The 14373-nt window shown below is 40.2% G+C and overlaps 1 protein-coding gene and 1 long non-coding RNA gene across 8 annotated transcripts in view; one reads left to right on the top strand and one right to left on the bottom strand.

Annotated features, from left to right (window-relative positions):
• The window catches only part of RAPGEF2 (Rap guanine nucleotide exchange factor 2), a 166465-nt gene extending 153436 nt beyond the window's left edge, over positions 1 to 13029 (top strand). For 5 of the 6 annotated variants that reach the window (XM_081021663.1, XM_081021664.1, XM_081021662.1 and 2 more), the window contains 7 exons: positions 238 to 461; positions 923 to 1108; positions 2296 to 2448; positions 3505 to 3730; positions 5269 to 5828; positions 8112 to 8417; positions 9910 to 13029. In XM_081021663.1, the coding sequence (XP_080877789.1) occupies positions 238 to 461; positions 923 to 1108; positions 2296 to 2448; positions 3505 to 3730; positions 5269 to 5828; positions 8112 to 8417; positions 9910 to 9935 (1681 nt within the window). In that variant the 3' untranslated portion in view covers positions 9936 to 13029. The remainder of the gene's footprint in view (positions 1 to 237; positions 462 to 922; positions 1109 to 2295; positions 2449 to 3504; positions 3731 to 5268; positions 5829 to 8111; positions 8418 to 9909) is intronic. The other variant, XM_081021665.1, reaches the window with a different exon arrangement.
• The window catches only part of LOC308485767, a 29724-nt gene that overhangs the window by 1907 nt on the left and 13444 nt on the right, over positions 1 to 14373 (bottom strand). For both annotated transcript variants that reach the window (XR_013990739.1, XR_013990740.1), the window contains exon 2: positions 115 to 397. This is a non-coding gene — a long non-coding RNA (uncharacterized lncRNA). The remainder of the gene's footprint in view (positions 1 to 114; positions 398 to 14373) is intronic.

Here is a 14373-nt window from a genome sequence, read left to right as displayed (position 1 = left end):
ATACTTGGAGCAGAGTAATTCTCAGGGGCTGACTTTAATGAATCCATATTCACAATTGCAACTGATTGTTGTTCTTTATTTTTATCCTTTTCCTATTGTAGCTGTATGACTTACTTGAATGAGGCATGTAAGCTTTGACCATAGACTGACATTCATGCAGACCTTTGCATGTTTCAAGTCATTGAAGGATGCAGCGATGAGCTAAGTTACATGTCATCTTGTCTCTTTTCACCCCAGGTCTCTCAGTCAAGGCAGTACAAATGCAGCAGTCCTTGATGTTGCACAAACAGGTGGACATAAAAAGCGGGTCCGCCGCAGCTCCTTCCTCAATGCCAAAAAGCTATATGAAGATGCTCAGATGGCTCGGAAAGTCAAGCAGTATCTCTCCAATTTGGATCTGGAAATGGATGAAGAGAGCCTTCAGGCACTCTCTCTACAATGTGAACCAGCCAGCAATACATGTGAGCATTTTTCTTAGTTGGGTGTGCACCTCAGTCATGGCAAATGAGCTGTTAATTTATCTTTATTTAGCCTACAGCTTAACTGTCCCTCAGGCTTAGGCTTGGCCACAGCATCATTGAGAGAAGTATGTGTTTCTAATCAAGCTGATCGCTAGAAAACAAGTTATTCCATGCCATTGCAAATTGTAGACAATATTACAGTTGGCATATGTGGTACTTGTTTCTTAAATGGCATACATTACCTAATTGGCTCTCCAACTGCTGATTAGGGCATCATTTTACTATAGTTTGTGGTAGTATATTATAGCTGAATGAGAGGACTAAAAAATTCAAAGGTTTTTCAACCAAGAGAGGATATCTCTTTTCCATCATTTATCATTCTTCCAGACACCGTTTAATATAAAATCAAGTACTCTTGAGGTAGTCTTAACTGTAATCTTAATTCTACTTTTTATTTAAAGTACCCAAGACTCCAGGGGAAAAACGGTCTGGAAAACCTGAAACATCCCCAGTCGCACATAGGTCAGGTATCCAGCAGAAAGTGCAGCAGCAACAGCAGCACAAAGCAAACCAAGCACTGCAGGTTCCTGCTGTATCACTTTATCCCTCTCGTAAGAAAGTACCAGTCAAAGACCTTCCACCCTTTGGTAAGTATTGCGGATTGTTCTGTTCAGTAGAAAAACAATTTTATGTTAAAAATGGTTAAACAAATTCTCAAGAGCATTAAAAAACCCACAATGTTTTCAAATTACTGGCGGAAGTTCCATGTTTCAGGATTGTATTTTCACAAATGACAGGTATGCATCTTGAGCAACTGCAAACAAAGGTGGGGAAAACACAGGTTCTAATACATTGTTATTACTGTTGTGTTTTGGAAATGGAAGGTTCAGTTAAAAAGTGTAACAGAATCAATGTTAAGAGATCACACGAAAGTCTCATCTGTAGTTTGCATTTAACACAGTATCATCCCACTTTAAAAAGTCATTCCTCCCCCAAAGAATCCTGGGAACTGTAGTGCGCTAAGGGAGCTGACAGTTGCTAGAGAGCCCCTCATCCCCCACCTCTGACTCTAGTCCCCACCAATCTTCCTCTTCTTCCTATGTTGGGGCCTGCTAATGCAAGCCCAGTCTTGACAGCACTCTGAAGTGGATGACATCCACTGCACATTTTTACAACTATCCAATTTTAACCATGGTTCCTGATCTAGTGATCAATGTCTTTTGAGTCTATCTTTAACTCTATTTTTCATTTATACTTACTTTGAAGACATAGGTTTTATATATATATATAATACCATGGAATCAGTGAAGTAGCCATTTACCTTCTAAATTTAATGGCGCTTCAGACATGTTTAAGCTGCAGGTTTCTGTCTCAGTTGCAGGCCTGAGGGAGGGGATAACCTGGGATACTAGCTGTAGTCAATCTTTTTCCATGAATGGCTGAGAACTAAGAACCAACCACATTTTCCAAGTGAATGTAAAACAGAAACATTGGTCTAATCTACATTTTTCTTGGGCTGAATAGTTATGTTTAAATTTGTTTTTATTAATTGCATATAATTTTCTTAGAATAAATTGTACGTTGGTGTGGAGAGTGACTGGAGTGACTTAGATTGAAATCCCCATTAAGCATATTCTCTCAGCATAACCTTACTGGGGGGTTGTGATAATAAATGTGGGTGTGTAATGTACACTGCCCTCAGATCTGCAAAAGAAGGGTGGGCTAAAATATCATAGTAATGGTAGTATCAGTGGTCCATGGAATGGCCTCATTTGAATATGCAAGAAAAAGTGTGTGCATTTATATCAGATGTGTTACTTCTTCTTTATTGAAGGCATAAACTCTCCACAAGCTTTAAAGAAAATTCTTTCACTCTCTGAAGAGGGAAGCTTGGATCGTCATAAGAAACAAGCAGAGGACACAATTTCAAATGCGTCTTCACAGTTATCTTCTCCTCCCACCTCGCCACAGAGCTCTCCAAGGAAAAGTATGCCAGGGTCTAAATACTCCTCACCTCTCACAAGTTCACCTCTCTTGTAATTGTTAGTGATAACTGTTTAAACCTATTAAGATGCCAAATATGTAGTCAGTTGTGGTTTAGCATGGCAGACATTTCCTAAAAGCACAAAGTTGTCACATTCTAAGTATGCAAGCCAGAACATTTTCTGTCAGAAATCCTGATGCAAGTCAATACTGAGTACAAGTCAATACTGAGTGCAGGCATACTGAGCTAAATGAACCCGCAGCCTAACTCAGCACAACCAGCTTCCTATGTTCCTGCCTTCTCAGATGCAGTTGGGGAAGGAGATAAAGCAGCCTAATGATCCCCATATCCAAGTGCCAAGAACCATAATGTTATTAGTTGTTATTATTAGTTGTTCACCCCTGTTTGCTGAAACCATTCATGTGTGCAGCCTCCCACAGTATCAAGGATGGGTAGAAATGGGTAGAAATCACGATGAAGACAATTTGTGTGGAATAAAAATCTTCATGCAAAATATTTTCTTTTTGGAATTATGATGAAGCTTCCTCTACAAATGAGACCACATTTATGTTTCCCATATGCATCAATCCTGGCTGTGGAACCAAGCATGTTTACTATTGTTCATATGTGTGGCAGCACGCCCCATCCCCCAAATTTATTTCAGTTTAAGCAAAATTAGATTCCTATAATTGGATTGCTGTGGGCTTTGTCCAGGGATACGGTTGGTTTTCTCTATTCAGATTCTATCCCAATGGATGGCAAAGGCATACAGTGTAGAACCCATTTGAATCATGTTAGTTAGATATTGAAACTGCAAGTAATTTTTTTTTTTGATATTTAAATTATCATCAGTTAATGTTTTCTCCCCCCAGATTCTCTATCTTAAAAATAAGATGAAACTATAAATACCCCCTTATAAATTATTTGTTTTCAGATTTAAAACAACAACAACAATTTAAAAAGTAATTTTGGTACAGGGGCTGCATAATTTGAATACAAATTATACAAATGCTGAAAATTTTATAATGAAAATTATTATAATCACTCTTCCGTGTACAGGTTATACTCTGGCTCCCAGTGGTACCGTGGATAACTTTTCAGACTCTGGTCACAGTGAAATTTCTTCCAGATCCAGCATTGTCAGCAATTCTTCATTTGACTCTATGCCGGTATCACTACATGATGATAGGAGGCAGAGGCACTCTGTCAGCATTGTGGAAACTAACCTTGGAGTGGGCAGGATTGACCGAAGAGCCATAATTGAACCAGATCAGTACAGCATAGGGTAGGTAGTACATGTCAGTGTAATTACATTTATCAAAAGCCTACTCTAGAGCTGTAGATGCTTTTTCTCTCATGAGCAGATTTTAGGAACATGTATTCTGTTACAAGGCATCACTTGAGTGACTCTGCCTTTAAAGGAAAAGCAAAACACTGCAAACCTGTGTCCCATAAAGCATAATGCTTTCTTGGCCCGATCTTTCCAAAATATCCTGTTATTTATTTTAAAATGTAGGGGTCTTCCAGAAGGAATGGAGAGGGCAAACCTAGTAGACTTCCTAAAAGAACGCTTGTGTAATTATATACATTTGGACAAACTTTGATCAGCATCAGCTTGGACTGAGGCGTCTTTTAGAATAGGATCTAAAAGTAGAATGGTCCCAAGTTTTTGAGTTGGTGTTTAGTGAATGCTTGAGAGAAATCTCGGTTACATTTATTAGTTTAAAAGAAGCTGCAACTTACAGGATAGGAGAGACATTTATTTTAATTGGAAATCTGTTTAAAATCCTAGCTAATATGCACCCAGATATTTCAAGTAAAATCATGGAATTCAAGTTTCTCACACTACTGCTTAGGCAAAAATTAACAATATATCAATGGGGGACCTCATTTAAACTACTTATCTTGTTGAATAAGAAACTGTGGTTAAAACATTAGCTAATCAAAAGAAACAACATGGAAGGAATATTTAGTTCAGATACTGGAAAGGACAAACACTCAAACTTATCAAATATAAAAACAGAATAATGAAGATAATAAATATAACTTGAATCAGCAAGTGGGACTAGAGAAGCACTGCATCAAGAAGAACAAAGAAAAGTAAATTATTGTCAATAAGGGAAAAAAAGGAGAGAGGAGGTGACAGTGCAAATTAGTATGTTAAATAGAAAATGTTAGTGCTGGGGACTACATTTATATAATTCTCAAAATTAAGGAATCAATATTTGGGAAAAGTTGTGTTTAAACTACCACAGAATGAATACAATGCAAATTCTTTCACCCAATATTAAAGGGCTAAATTCACCATTTAAGACACCAAGAGACCTCTAAGCACCAATGAAAAATGAACTTGTCAAAAGTTTCATTTAAATGTGCATTGATTTTTTGTTGAGGGACATTTTGTCATATCCAATTCCAGACAGTGTTTAGTGACTAATGTCCTAAATCTTTTCCCCAATTATTTTGATAAGTATTAGATGATATATCTGCATCTCCAAGAGATAATAGGGGACGAATGGGGAAAATGCATGCTCCTAATACTCTTACCAGATTCACAATTTGAAAAATCTTTGAAAAACACCCAATGACACTTCTGATCTAGTGTTCAGTTGGTGCACAAGTATCACAATAATTTCATTAGATGTATATTTGGCAGCTATTGAAGCATGTGAATTTGAGCACAGTCTTTAGAGTTAACTGATCTGTACTACAAATTGAACAAAAAGCTGTGTGCAAATTGTTACTGCTGTTTGATATTCTAATTGCTAGTGGCAACATTGTTGCTTTATGCCTATTAATTATTTTGTTCCTGTGTTCTTCTAGCTACTACCCACCACTGTCAGAGAACAGAGGCTTGTATGCTGGGGCAACCATGCTTGCTTCTCCTAGCACTGAGGAGCTGTCACAGGATCAGGGAGATCGAGCATCACTTGATGCAGCGGATAGTGGCCGTGGCAGCTGGACTTCTTGTTCAAGTGGTTCCCATGACAACATACAGACAATACAGCACCAGCGAAGTTGGGAGATTCTTCCTTTTGGACATGCTCATTTCGATAGTTCAGGCGATGGGGCAGGACTGTGGGCCTCAGGCAGCCACATGGACCCGATGATGTTCTCCGATCATGGCACAAAGTATGGCAGGCAGAGTCAAGGTAGGGAGGGCCTTGATCAAGCACAGTCCAGAGCAAGCTGGGCATCCTCCACAGGCTACTGGGGAGAGGACTCTGAAGGTGATACAGGTACCATAAAACGGAGGGGTGGGAAGGATGTGTCAATTGAAGCTGAAACCAGTAGCATAACATCTATGACAGCAGAGGATTCAAAGCCAGTTCCCATGCCAGCTCATATAGCTGTGTCAACAAGTAATACAAAGGGTCTTATTGGTAAGTTTACCTTTGTCTACCACAAAGTATCCTACATATTTGCTATAAATATGAATTTATTTTACAAATATTTTTCCTTAATCTTTTTTTAAGCAAAACATATAGCCAGCTCATAGTCTTAACTTTTGTTTTGCTTTTTCAGTAAAGCCTTTTGTGCTGAAGTGATGCTTCCTCCTGCAGATATTCCATTGTTATTTTTTAGTTAATTTTTTTTTTATCTTGCCTCAGAACTGCCCACATTTCAGTCATTAACATAAACTCTGGTTTTCTTTTCCTTTCTAGTTTGTTAATATGCTTAGGCCAATGTCTTATAATATGGGGGTTCAGTTTTCTTTCTGTGTGTATGTCAATAATATAGCCCTAGTGTGCTCTGCCCTATACCTCCATCAGGAACAACTGCAATTTGTGGTTTAGCACAATTTTCTACTATGCTTTAATCACTAATGCAGATTTAAAATGTCTAGGGATATAAAAAGGTGAAGATGCTGGTGTTAGAGAGCAGGAGGTGAAAGGATTTGAATAAATCTTGCTATAGGATTTCAGGATATAAATGGGAAAGGGCTGTAGATCTGGAGTGGAGCACTGCATTGCATGCAAAAGGTCCAGGTTCAGTTGTCGGCATCTTCTGGGCTGACAAAAGACTCCTGTCTGAAACCCTGGAGAGCTGCTGCCAGTTAGCAATAAAACTGAACTGGATGGGCAAATAACCTGCCTTAGGAAATGCAGGCTGTTTCCTATGTTTCTTTCCTGACAGCACACTTTTTTCTGCCAGTTTGTATATGTCACAGATTCTGGTGTGTAGAGTGACAAGGGGAACCCCACAACCTTCAACAGATATATGGGAAAGGGGAAATGTCCCCCTGACACTGTCTAAACAGACTGGCGGTCCCTGGGATATATTCTTCATGGGTAATCCCTTGACTTCACACTATTCTTTCTCTCTGACGTTTTGAGCACTCATCAGCTATATGCACAACCCAAAATGATTCAGTAATCAACGACAGTGGCTACTTCATTTTTACACAAACATGTATGCATGCAGATGCAGACAGAGAGATTTCTCTCCATTCTCCATTTTGGCAAGCGACAAACATTATCACAGTTCATATTCCAACCAGGCAAAGGCACTCAGAGGATGGGTATGGAGCAGAACCAGTGAGGTGTGTGGCCAAGGGTTGACTAGAGTGGTCCAAAGGACTGCATTTAGTCCCTTGTCCTGAAATTCACATCCCTGGGCTACACAATTACATGATCACATAATGATCTTCCTGCCCTCACTTTTAAGTCGTTGAGTATTTTCGCCATGCCCCCCCCCCCCCCATAATAGGGAGCACATTTCTTTGGCTTATCTTAAATATTTTACTTCCTGGATTTTAAGATTCCTTCTCACTTATTACAGCTAATTCATGTATTTATTCTTTATGTTGTTTTGTGAACCATCTTGGATAACTTCTTTTTGGAAAGACAATATAGGCATTTAAAAGTATATTAATGATGCATAAGGAAGGAGTACAGAACTCCGAACCTGAGCACAATATATGTGCTTTATTATTTGAGCTATAAATACTTTTTATTTTTATTTAACTATGCTGAGAGAATTAGGCAAAACATGAATCTTGTCAGAATATCACCTCAAGTGAGAGAACTGTATATACTTCAATATGCAAAGTGGTTTAGTGCTATTTCTCTCTTTTTTTTGCTAGAAGATGAAAGCACAGTCATATATTGTCTATGCTTCACAGTGTCTTTGTATCAACTGTGTTCTTTACAAATCTAAGTTTGAGATTCTTTTTCAAGATGTCACCATGCCCTATATACATAATTTAAGTGTTATCACAAGCTGCTTTCTATAATTGGCTCAGGTTTTGTATTAGTTATCTTCTATTTCACTTGTTCTTTTTCTTTGTAGCTTTGCTTATGTCCATGTTTTTAATTGCATAATATATATAAAATTAATATGTAGGTGTATAGGTATTTGGTATGGATGTGCCTGTATAATCCAGCCAGGATTAAGCACTTTTAGATTCCATTGATTTGAATGGGAAAGCTTTAAGAATGTGCTCAACTCTCATTTGGACTCAGTGAAATGTAAATGCCTTTACTTTTGGGCTGCCTCATGTCCATACTGTGGTTGTTTTTAATGCCAAGTTGTTCAACTCCCTTGGAAGCACATCAGAGCTACCAGGATTATGACATAATAGAACTAAGTACAGGCATAGATAGTAGTTGTAACAAATACATGTAAATGATTATCATTGCTGATGATGCACTATTTTACTGCAGCTCGAAAAGAGGGCCGCTATCGTGAACCACCACCAACCCCGCCTGGTTATGTAGGAATACCTATTGCTGACTTTGCTGAAGGAGTTTCCCACCCAGCCCGAAAACCTCCGGATTACAACGTGGCACTTCAAAGGTCTAGGATGGTGGCACGGTCAAGTGAAGCCCCTGGGACTTCAGCTTCACAGCAGCAACCACAGGGTCCTCCATCTAGCAGGCCTGTGGGAAAACCTCAGTGGCACAAACCAAATGAGTCAGACCCACATCTGGTTCACTATCAGTCTCAAGGGTTTTCCACAGAGGAGGATGGTAAACATCTTATAACATTTTGAAAATAATAAGTTAAGGGTTCGTTTCCATAAGTGCTTTTGCATCCAGAACAGTTTATGCAGGTGCAAGAGAGGGTGTGTACTTTTATCCAGCTCTGAGCTCAGAAGTGTTTCTGGCTTTGTTTCTTGTTCTTATGACGGAAGTGCTGGCAGGTCATCCAATCATTTATTGATTGTTTTTATGCGGTGTATATCGTGGTTCTAAGAGGGAGGATTTTCCATGGGTAGAATTCTTCTTTTGGTGTAAAATCCAAGAGGTCTTCAAATACTTTGTAGACTAAAAAGCTGTAAAGTTTGCACTTCCTCTGCAGCACATCAATGCTCTCAGGATTGTAACTTAATATTGAGTCAAGTGCAGGGCCATGTAATGTTTGTAGCAAGGTGTTTGTAGCAAGCATTAGAACTTTACTGAGTTGAATGTTAAAAACAGTCTGATTTGGTAAAATTAAAGTGGAGATGGCAAAGCAGCCAAATGATATTTTAACCTAAAGGGTAAATGGAAGAGCCATGCTGAAAGAAACATAAGGTTCAGAAGGTTCAGTATTTACTTGAGAGAGATGTAAACACAGTGAGCGGGTTCACATGCAAAAGTAAAATTATAGTTTAGCACTATGTACACAGACTCAAACAAAGGCTCTTGCTTCACCCATTCAGCTTCTGCTGGACAGCCTGAGAAGGCTTTTGCTAGTATTTACTTCCAGTGTTAAAGAAACCTGACTTATTACTGATCAACTAGAGATTGGAGCTTAAAACAGACTCTGGTTAGTTTCTAAAGTCGGTTGGGGACATTTTTCTGACTGGTAGACCAAATCCTTATCTCCCCACCTCTGGGGGTTGTAATTTGACATGTGAGTAGTGCTGTCCACTTGTCAATCATCAGGTAGCATTGTGCTTTGCAGCCTGCACTTTTGAGACTTCAAAGCACCATCAAGGGATATTTGAAAGCCCTTTTGCAAACAACCCAACCAGTGGTTTAAAGTGTACTGCAGGGCTTTGGCTGAGTATGCCTGTTACCAGCCAGATCCTATAACTCTCTGCTCACCACGTGAATATGCTGCTGAAACAGATAACAGAGGGAGGTACTTTGCCCTTGGCTGATGGACAAGTGAGTGTGCGAAATGGCCTTGTGGGTCAAGATTAGTCAGTGTGCCACAGGTTTGCCAGCCCTGTTCTAAACAGACCAACTTTAAAACCGTAGGTTATGAAGCTGGCTTGTTTCAAAACATAATTTGGTTAGTTAAACTCTAATATCTGATTCCTATGTACCAACTAGCGAGAATTCATGGCTAGTATTTACCTTATTTTCCAAAGTCCTGATCCTGGCTGCACAGGAAAGGGCATGGAGAGTGAATGTGCATGCTACACTCTGGGTTTAGTGTTACAAGTGAACAAGCCTAACATATAAATACATTGGCTATTTTAGTTCTAAATACCTTGAGATTTATTTACCTCCTATCCTGTTGTGTTTGCAGAAGATGAGCAAGTCTCTGCCGTCTAAGAACTGGGGCTTTCTGGATACTGCGTGAGCCAACTTAAAGGAGAGCACAAGACGACGCCCCTAGTATAGGAGCCTTGGAACTCTAAAGGATGGTGGACCTGTTTGCCTCCTTCCCTGCCTTAAAGCAGCATGGGGCTTCTCCCCCTTCCTCCCGCACTCTTCTTCCCTTGCATGTGAAATACTGTGAAGAAATTGCCCTGGCTCTTTTCAAACCGTGTTGCTTGAAATGCACAGTGCAGCGGTTTCCCAGCTACCACTGTTGCTGTCTGCCACATCACAGTATCATTCTAACTTCCAACATCTACGCATCACAATGAATAACTGACTGCACTTCTCAAATGCCTGGAAGCATTTTTTAAAACCTTCCTCAGATCTTAATCACATTCAGAGGTATAGTGGGGTGGGGGCTGCTGGGGGGGCACAGAGGGCACCGGAGCTGCTGCTTCCTTCTCAGCCAGAGGGCTGTGGCGGCTTTATGCGCTGGCCCCGTGCTGCTTTTGCAGGCAACGTGGGACCCTCAGTGTTCCCCATAGCCACCCTCCAGCTAAAGGGCGCCCAGAAGAGATGTGGTGGCTTGGGCACCCTGCAGGTCCTGCGCTGCCCTCAAAAGCAGTGTGGGGCCGGCACATGGAGCTGCTGCGTCTTTCCAACTGTGAAGGATTCAGCAGCTCTGGTACCCTGTGCCCCCCTCCCAAGACTGCACTCGGGGCGATGTCCCCCCCAGCACGCCCCAACCTACGCCTGTAATTGTGATTAAGATCTGAGGAAGGTTTTAAATGCTTCCAGGCATTGGGGAAGTACAGTCAGTTATTCATTGTGATGTGTAGATGTTGGAAGTACATGTTTTTGATTCCCAACTAAGAAAAATGCTGACATGTATTTCTGGCTGGTTCAATGATGGAGAAGAGATACCCTCTTTCGGTTGTAAAGCCTTGGCCTATTTAGAATTTTTTAGTCCTCTCATACAGCTGTAATATGAATGATACTGTGATGTGGAAGACGGCGACAGCGGTAGCTGGGGAAAACGCTGCACTGTGCATTTCAAGCAACACAGTTTGAAAAGTGCCAGGACAATTTCTTCACAGTATTTCACATGTAAGGGAGAGATGTGGCGGCTCCATGCGCCGGCTCCACACTGCTTTTGCGGCTTCTCGCTGCTTTTGCAGGGTACCCAAGCTGCCACATCTCTTCTGAGTGCCCTCCAGCCAAAGGGTGGCTGAGGGGGACGCAGTGGCTTGAGCGCCCTACAGGTCCCACAATCCCCACAAAAGCAGTGTGGGGCCGGCGCATGAAGCCGTCACATCTCTCCCTTGCATGTGAAATACTGTGAAGTTATTGCCCTCCAGCTGAGAAGGATGCAGCAGCTCTGGCACCCAGCACCCCCCTCACAAGATTGCACCTGGGGCGACGCCCCCCAGCACCCCTCACTCTACGCCTCTGATTGTGATTAAGATCCGAGGAAGGACGGCTGAGAAGGACGCAGTCATTCCGACGGCATACCCCACCCCACGGCGTGCCCCACCCCACGGCGTGCCCTGCCGCTGATCACAATCCGTGCACTTCACCTCGTTGGGATAATGAAATCAACTAGTTGACAAGCTACATTTGGCCTTTACCCTACTAAGAGAAACATGTTGAATTCCTTCAAGTACACAGTGCTTGTTTGCTTGTTTACAATGCCTTTGTTGCTACTCTAAATGTTGTATTCGGGGGGGGGGAGTTACACCTGCATAATTTCAGTATTATTTTGTACTTTTTAAGAAGCGGTTTTTAAAAAGCTATAGTGTATCTAAGTAAGGGTGGTCTATAGGGAGGATTCGGCCTTTCATTGACCTTCAACCTTCATTTTTAGTGTTCCACATTCGGAGCACAGTTGATCAGTTTTGGAATTGCTGGTATTGCTAATTTGCATCTATAATGATGCAGGGCAATTAGTCTTGCATTTTAATAGATGCAAATCCATTTTGCATCCCTTTCCTGTGCCTTGAGGAATACAGAATGGTGAATAAAAACATTTGTCGCACTTTGACAAATGGCAATTCCATCTTTTACTTCAAATATTTTTTCCTTTTTATCATCCTTATAATACACTAACAGTTGTCACACACAAAATTATGAGGATAATACTACAGTTAAGGCAATGCAGGACACTGCAACTAATGCCAACCCTTAATAGTGATGTAATAGGCTCTTTTTATTGGCTTTGCATTAGGAAGTGATACAACCTTTTTATAAAGAGGAGCAATCTCTGAAGATCTACCAGCCTTAGCAGTGCAAAAATATTCACAACTGTGGATTACTTTTATGGAACACTGCATGTATAGAGAAGGTCAATCGGGTAGCAATCACATGCTCACAGCTGCTATTAATCCTTGAGTGACTGAAATGAAATGACACCCCCTACTTTCTGTTTTTGTGTTGGTTTTGCACAGACTCCGGAAAAGTGAAGGCTGCCAATCTGAGCAGTACTCAGATGTGAGGAACTGCTGGTCTTGGAATTTTTTTTCATTGAACTCAGCTGATCATATTGATCAGTAGATAAACGTAAATAACTTCAACTTCTAAAGATCAAATTGCAGTGTTTTTTCACTGTATTGAATTATGTCAGTGCTTTATTTAATTATTCTCTTTCTCCTGTATTCATGGCTTTTGTCTTATTTGCTCATATATCACATTGTCAATTATACATTTGTAATTTTACATGTAATATGCATTTGCCAGTTTCATTATATAGGGTATGGACCACATGTGCATATAGCAAGACAGAACAAACCTAGCTGTATCACAAGTTGCACAAATGTTATATAGGCATTAAGTAATTGTAGACCATAGGACTGCTAATCTCAGTTCACTCTGTGATGTCAAGTGCAGAATGTACAACTAACTGGTGATTTCCTCATACTTTTGATACTACTTGTACCTGTATGTCTTTTAGAAAGACATTGGTGGAGTCTGTATCCCTTTTGTATTTTTAATACAATAATTGTACATATTGGTTATATATTTTTGTTGAAAATGGTAGAAATGTACTATGTTTATGCTTCTATCCAGTTTGTATGAAGCTGGAATATAAATAAATATAATGTTAATGATCTCCGTATTGTTTTGTGCTGTCTTGGATGTTTTCTTAGGCTTTGCTATTCATATTTATGGGAGAGAACTGCATGTGCAGCTGTGCTTGCTAGTCTCTGTGCCACTACTAGAGGCTGCCCTGAGCTAATATAGCGACACCAGCAGATCTTTAGCTTATACAATGACATTTCACCAAGACTTGTAAAGCCCTGGCCTTATATAACGACAGCTACGCTAATGTTCACTAAATGATGCTAATGAATTAAGACTCAGCTCCTTGGCATCATGTTTGTTTTAAAACCAACTCTAGAAGAATGCAGCCTTCAATCCTTTTGTTGCCTTTTCTCAACTTGGTGCTCCTTTCTTTCCTCACTATGTTTCCAACAATTCATAGTCAATGTTGACAGATTTGCAAAGCCACTTAAGCCCCATTCTCAATAAAACTGTATCTGAGCAGTACTATATCAGGTGGGGGTTCAGATGTCTGAGTGCTCCTCAGTAATAATGGAAATCCCTGTAAATAGAAAAGTAGCTGCCAGGGAAATACAGTCGTTAAAACCTAGTCTTCTTCCTGACATGGCAATTTTCTATGTGAACCGATTAAAAAAATAAAAATGAAGAAGCATTATACCATATGAAACACACACCCGTGCTGATAAAGCCAAGATACAGAATTACCATTTAATTAAAACTTGACCTTGAGAGGATTTCTGTGAGTCGCCAGTGTAAACATACATACGTACATCATTTTATTTGCATGCCACATTTCCACGGTTAATAGCCATGCTCCAAGTGGCTTACACCATGAAAAGAAATGCACAATTCAAAATACAGCAAAAGTAGTCATAAGGGATAAATAAAACATCAAAAAGTACACAACCAAACTGAACGATTTTGGTTACAAAATAAAGCTACACAAATTAATATCAATAACAGCAACAATAACACTCCCTCAGCAAAAACCCCTAAGCAATAATAATAATAAATAAACTTTTATTTATATCCCGCCCTCCCCAGCTGAAGTTGGGCTCAGGGCAGCTAACAATGCCCCCACCCAGAGTCTGTTCAGCAGCCTCATCATCATCAGTCAAGCCCCCCCCCCGACAGTTGGAAGAAGGCAGGAAGATCAAATAATTTTTTTTACATAAAAACCACTGTAAGCAGATGGAAACATTGGCAGGATTTTGATTTCACTTGTAGTGTAAAAATTACCAGGGGAAATACCGATTGATAGAATGCAGTTTAAGAAGAAGATGCAGTTTAAGATCCAGGGAGGCGTTGGGGTGGGGGTTAGTCCTGAGATTTGGGGGAAATCTCTGTATATGAATATGTATATGAATTTTTAAAAAATAAATTTGTATTGGAA

The sequence above is a fragment of the Podarcis pityusensis genome, assembly GCF_964106645.2.
Source record: "Podarcis pityusensis genome assembly, chromosome: 9".
Taxonomy (NCBI): Eukaryota; Metazoa; Chordata; class Lepidosauria; order Squamata; family Lacertidae; genus Podarcis; species Podarcis pityusensis.
This window is presented reverse-complemented; position numbering and strand designations above follow the sequence as displayed.